Below are 6,402 nucleotides of genomic sequence, written 5' to 3'. Positions count from 1 at the left end.
ACCACCATATTCAGGCTACTTTGCAAAGTCCTTCTGGCAAGAAGAAGAACAAAAGAAGTTAAAAAGAATACTAAGAAGCTCCGGCATATGGTTAGGATGGCAGCAGTGTCACGTTCCATATGGCACACAGAGCCTAGCAAGGGGTTAGTAAGGCACACTTTCAGTGATAATGTAGGCAAACAACATAAAGATTTTAGAAACTTGGAGACATCAGGGTGCTGTACACATTCTTACAAGTCAAACAGCAGCAGGGGATGGGACTTCGTAAATTCTGTAACCATAAGTCAAATGTCATGTCAATAACTGCATTTTGTGATCTTGTGATGGGTGAGACATCAAAACTGGACAAAATGTCAGTCTAAGAACATCTTGAAGGTTATACCTTCTCAAGGAAAACAGTCAAGTGACATTACACCATGATGTTTTTTATGGAATTGCCAACAGCAATGGCTATATCTTCAGGGCTGCAGACACAATATAGGTAATAAACGGGTACATTCAATATTTAGCATATGAGCCATTATTGTAGCAATATGCTTCAATGAAGGCCAACTGAAAACCCTTTCAATAGAGAGCATATTATGTGTTGATGTTGATCTATTCTTTGCTCCACTGAGTGCAAGAAGAAAATATTTTACTGTGCCCTCAGCTTTGAAGGTATAAAGGGGAGCCAACATTGCAAACACCTAGTTGATGACTCCTACCAGCCACAGTATGCCGACCAATCAACATCCAATCCAACTCAGACCATGCATATACCACCACTTCCCAATCTCACACATGCACCACCTGCTTCTGCCATTCCTCTGTCATCTCCACCTACCAATTATCCATCTCATCAGTACCAACCACTTCCTAATCTCACACCATCTCCATCACTTGCTGTCAACACTGCTGCCTTTCTTCCTCATCAAGACACAAAACATCACTACATGACATCACCACCATATTCAGACTACTTAGTCCTTCTGGCAAGAAGAAGAACAAAAGAAGTTAACAAAAATACCAAGAAGCTCTTGCGTATGGTTAGGACGGCAGCCCTTAATGAAAAGGACAAAAACACACCCATGGAGGATAAATCTGATGGAGAAACAGATGATTTTGCCAAGACAACAAGAGAACAATCTCCATACTTCAAACGCATTTTGTCAGAGGAAACACAATCATCAAATGATAGCGGAGGCAGAAATCTACTTTTCTGCCCATGGTTTGTCAACATGCTACTGAAGGAGTATCTACCTTTCGTACCCTTGTGGTCAAGGAGCAACCAGCTGAAGAACCTCAAATGACAAACTGTGAGGTGTAACAATGGATGGGACAGGTGAAACACCGCATCTGGCAAAAGAAGTCGAAGATAAGACCACTGTGGGCAATACGTAAAATGTATGTTTCGGTGCGAGGACGTCATCGCCACCATATGGTCACTGAAAGGAAAGTTAAAAGTACTAAGAGAAAAAAAACAATGCCGACGTGACAGAGCTTGGCGAAATGTTGTCCCCAAAGAAACCAAAGACTGTCAAAGCTAAATATTTTGTGATGCCCAAGCGAAGGCAAGCGATGGATCGCCATGAGATCGGATCCGATGTATCCTCTGAAGGGGATCTGGGAGGCAGTGAGAAAAAGCTGCAACAGGAAGTACAACTGCCGACAGCAACTGGCCGTGGACGAGGCAATGATTAAGTACAAGGGCTATCGTGCCAAAGTCAGAAAATTCTTCATGCAGACGAAGTCAGCGACAGGCTTCATGTGCAATTTTGTGTGCCTTGAATGGGGAGGTGAAGTGTCAGTCAAGATGGTGGACATCACCCTTGATGTGACAAACACACATACTGGTGTCTTCCATCATGTGTTCACGGACAAGCTCTACTCGTCGATAGAAGTGGCTAAGAGGCTCCTCAGCTTGGACACGTACTTCATGGGTACCATCAAGATATCATCCAAAGACTGGCCGGTGGATTTGTCTTCAAATCCCCAAAAGAATCCAAACCATCAGAAGGTTACTACCATGGCAAAAACACCACCTGGGACCATCTACACCCGTCAGTCCGGGCAGTTGACAGCCATCTTGTGGAAAGAAAGCAAGACCGTGTCTCTGCTGTCCACTGCCCATCAAGGATACAGAGATAAAGATGAGGGATTCTTGATGAGGAAGCGTAAAGACGATGGCATGAAGAAGAGAAAATCAACATGGGTTAATGCGCCACCTCAGGCTGTCTCTTACACAGAGTGTATGGGCGGTGTGGATAGGGCTGACCAGCTGCGTGCCTATTACACCTGCAGCAGAAAGTCACAGAAATGGTGGAATAAGATACTATACTTCCTCGTTGACATATGCCGTGTGAATGGCTACATCTGCTACAAGCAGCGCATAAAGCATCCAAAGTCCCATTCCACCTTCATCATGGATCTGGCAATGGGGTTCATCGCTGGATTCAAAGAAGGCAGAGCTAAGCCTCACCAATCCTTGCTGTGTGTCCAGCTTGTTCCACGTAGGAATGGGCCTAGACACCAGGCAGTGAGGCTGGTCGAGTGGCCAAAGGCCTGTGTTTGGTGCTGGATTTGTAATAACAAGACAGCCAGCAACAACAAAATCAAGACCAGGAGTGGATGCCTGGCTTGCAATGTCACGTTATGCAAAGGCCCGTGCTTTACCTTGTACCATTCACAAAGCTGGGTAGATTTAGATGGCACAGATACTGAGGATGCGTCAGGACACTGAGGGTGCAGAAAAGGAGAGTTGGGTCTTCATACTATTTTCGATTGGTAATGCCTACGAACTGCCGTGGAAGGATGCTCTCGAAAATGGGATGAAGATTCCCATCCGAGAATGCCAGGTCAGAAGAGCCAGGGAGTAGACAAGAAGAGTCCGGTCTTCATTCTCTTTTCGATTGGTAATGCCTATAAACTGCCGTGGAAGGATGCTCTCGAAAATGGGATGAAGATCCCCATATACACTTAAAAAAGGCAGAAAAAGAAGAAAACACCTAGTTGATGACTCCTATCAGCCACAGTATGCCGACCAATCAACATCCAATCCAACTCAGACCATGCATATACCACCACTTCCCAATCTCACACATTCACCACCTGCTTCTGCAATTTCTCTGTCATCTCCACCTACCAATTATCCATCTAATCAGTACCTACCACTTCCTAATCTCACACCATCTCCATCACCTGCTGTCAACACTGCTGCCTTTCTTCCTACACACCTACCATAGACAAGAAGATACATGTAATGGTGAGAATATTCTATCTCATCATGACACAAACATCACTACATGACATCACCACCATATTCAGACTACTTTGCAAAGTCCTTATGGCAAGAAGAAGAACAAAAGAAGTTAACAAGAATACAAAGAAACTCCCTGCGTACGGTTGGGACGGCAGCCCTTGATGAAAAGGACAAAAACACACCCATGGAGGATAAATCTGATGGAGAAACAGGATTTTGAGACAATAAGAGAACAATCTCCATATTTCAAACGCATTTTGTCAGAGGAAACACAATCATCAAATGATAGCGGAGGCAGAAATCTACTTTTCTGCCCATGGTTTGTCAACATGCTACTGAAGGAGTATCTACCTTTCGTACCCTTGTGGTCAAGCATGAAGTTATAGGCGCAACCGGCTGAAGAACCTCGAATGACAAACTGTGAGGTGGAACAATGGATGGGACAGGTGAAACACCGCATCTGGCAAAAGAAGTCGGAAGATAAGACCACTGTGGGCCATACGTAAAATGTATGTTTCGGTTTGAGGACGTCATCGCCACCATATGGTCACCGAAAGGAAAGTTAAAAGTACTAAGAAAAAAAAACCAATGCCGACGTGACAGAGCTTGGCGAAATGTTGTCCCCAAAGAAACCAAAGACTGTCAAAGCTAAATATTTTGTGATGCCCAAACGAACACCAGATCAACAAAGAGAAGTGGCCAGTATTGCCAAGAAACATCAATCGTACGCAGCCCAGATGCTTGCATGGCAGCAAATCACATGAATATCTTTCAAATGGCAAGATAAGAGGAACTAATTGATACGTGAAGTTTTACACTCAATTGAAAAAGGAATATATTAAAGGCGGGGAACTTCATGCACATGCATGGCAAAATAAAAACTCAAAGGTTTTACCAAAAAAAAAACCCTTGAAATGTTATGAGCAGAGTGACCAGACATCCAGAGCCTCAACCTCAACTGTTAAGCATTTAGAACAACTAACAGGTTCAAAACTTCTCGAAGAGCTTAAAAGTATTATGTTAGTGAACAAGAATCAAATGGAAATGTTGTAGAATATTCCGTATCTGAAAGCAACATTGAAATCATCCAACAACACATCACAAATGGAGAAAAATACATCGCCTATAAACATAATGCAATTCTTCATGATGCAGTAAACCTTGGACTATGGATACAGCGTTTGTGTGAAATCACAGACAAAAGTTTTGCAGAATTTGTGGATTGCAATTGTTCTTTTAGCCTAGGATGGGGGTATAAATTACGTACATTTGCGACAGTTTTTGCAAATATCGTGGTTTGCAAAAATTGAATATATCCTTGACTTCTGCAGTTAAACTGTGTAAAAAAATTGATATAGCTTTAAGGACATATCCAAGTCAAGCTGAATTTTGGAGCAACTAGTAATTGGAGGTAAGTACCTATATCCCCGCTAAGCTTAACCCTACAGAATTGTGCTGCAAAGGTGGCCTGGCAAAAATGACACCATTCCCTATACACGAGGGATAGGCATGGAAATGTGCTACATTGGCTAAAGACAAGCAGATCAAGGGGACAATGGTCGGAATATCATGTCTAAAAACTAAAAAGAAGTATTTAAAAGAACACCCCGATGAAGAGTGTGATACCGAAGACTTTGAAATATATACCGACGGTGAGTTAACCTAATATACCTGGTCCGGCGCAGGGGTCGCGTTAACGCAATATTTTGAATCACGCACCAAAACCAATTTGTAAAAATATTCACGCACAAATTTGCGTCCGCGGCTAGTACAGAGGTGAGTTTTCACGCACGGAAAATGAGCGACAAGGTAGCAAATTATGTTACAACAAGGGATGACCACGTCTGTCGGGGATATTATTCACAGAATACTTTGTTCATCATTTTTATTTTTCTGAATGAAGTAATAAATAATAAATATTCGTAGAAAATTCATCTCATTGTTGTGTTTTTGACCCATATAAAATAGCCCTCCCGGCCCCACACTCACAGTGCAAAAACTGTGCAATATACGTCCGTCTGTACCGGCCGGACCCATAAATTTGGTAATGAGATTACGATGCGATTCATGCAAATTCTTAATCATGGTGGCGCAGATCAGTATGAAAAAGAACCACGACAAATTCAAGCCGTCATGGCGAACAGAATACCCATGGCTACGTTATGATGACAGTAATCATGTCATGCTGTATGAAATATGTATTGAAGCCAAGAAGCTAGGCTTTGAAGTATTAAAGCAAAACACGTTCGTAACAGGAAATCAAAATTTCCAGAAAAGCGCTCTAAGAAGGCACAAGCATGGTTTGGGAAAACCACAGGTGCAACCGAGCACAAACTGCTGGAAAGTTCCCTGAAAATCTACCAAAAGAAGAAAAACCCACTCCAATCCATAGTACAACGTCACCATCATAGGGATGTCAGTGCGGATTCGGAGGCAGTGTACACAGTGTTTAACACTGTATACTTCCTCTCAACCACAGAGCAACCTCTAGCTCATTTTGAGAAACAAATTAGGTAAGTGTTTAGTGCTTGCATTTTCTCTGATTTTCTTGTCAACTCAAAACCGAACGCATAGCTTAGGCCTAGATAGTTGGCTTAATCGATATCGTAGTGATCGCTGCGCTGAAAATACAGATTGCGTAGATTTAAAGGGTATTACAGGTTGACATAGGCATAGAGCTGTTGGAGGAAAGCATGAGGTAGTTTCAAGACCAGCACCACTGATACCAGAATGCACTACCGGTAAGACTGATCATTATGCTGATCCAATTCTATCTATGTCTCAGCCTGTAACTAGTGTAAGTGTAAATACCGTAGCTTCTGAAATTGAAACATCACAGAACTCAATGTAGCAAAAAGAAAGTTGGACATCAGGTTACAAACATCCGTCCAGATCAGTCATTAAACGGGCAACAAGAAGCACTTTTTCATAAGATGGCAGAGTCTTGGGTAAATACTCAAGCATTGGGGACTAATTGCAAAAACTTTTAAATGGGATGGGTATCAACTTTTATTTACAGTATTTACAGTGCCCAAAACACATGTTGTAAGTAGCACATGCTCCAATCCACTAATCTATGTGTATAGTGGCAAGCTTTCTATCTTTCCCGTTGAAAATACAGTGCAGATACTGTAAGATATTAATTTTTGAGGGGAAAACTTCTA

General features: G+C 42.3%; 1 protein-coding gene across 1 annotated transcript; it reads left to right on the top strand.

Moving 5' to 3' along the window:
- Nucleotides 1–1,567: 1,567 nt before the first annotated feature.
- Nucleotides 1,568–2,719, top strand: LOC140137245 (piggyBac transposable element-derived protein 4-like). Its single transcript, XM_072158893.1, has one exon. It carries the CDS (start codon nucleotides 1,568–1,570, stop codon nucleotides 2,717–2,719), a length of 1,152 nt encoding a protein of 383 aa, XP_072014994.1.
- Nucleotides 2,720–6,402: the final 3,683 nt, after the last annotated feature.

This window comes from Amphiura filiformis, chromosome 17 (assembly GCF_039555335.1).
Source record: "Amphiura filiformis chromosome 17, Afil_fr2py, whole genome shotgun sequence".
Lineage (NCBI taxonomy): Eukaryota > Metazoa > Echinodermata > Ophiuroidea > Amphilepidida > Amphiuridae > Amphiura > Amphiura filiformis.
This window is presented reverse-complemented; position numbering and strand designations above follow the sequence as displayed.

Coding starts and splice junctions, on each gene's coding strand:
- LOC140137245 (XM_072158893.1), top strand. CDS start 1,568: ATGAGATCGGATCCGATGTATCCTCTGAAGGGGATCTGGGAGGCAGTG.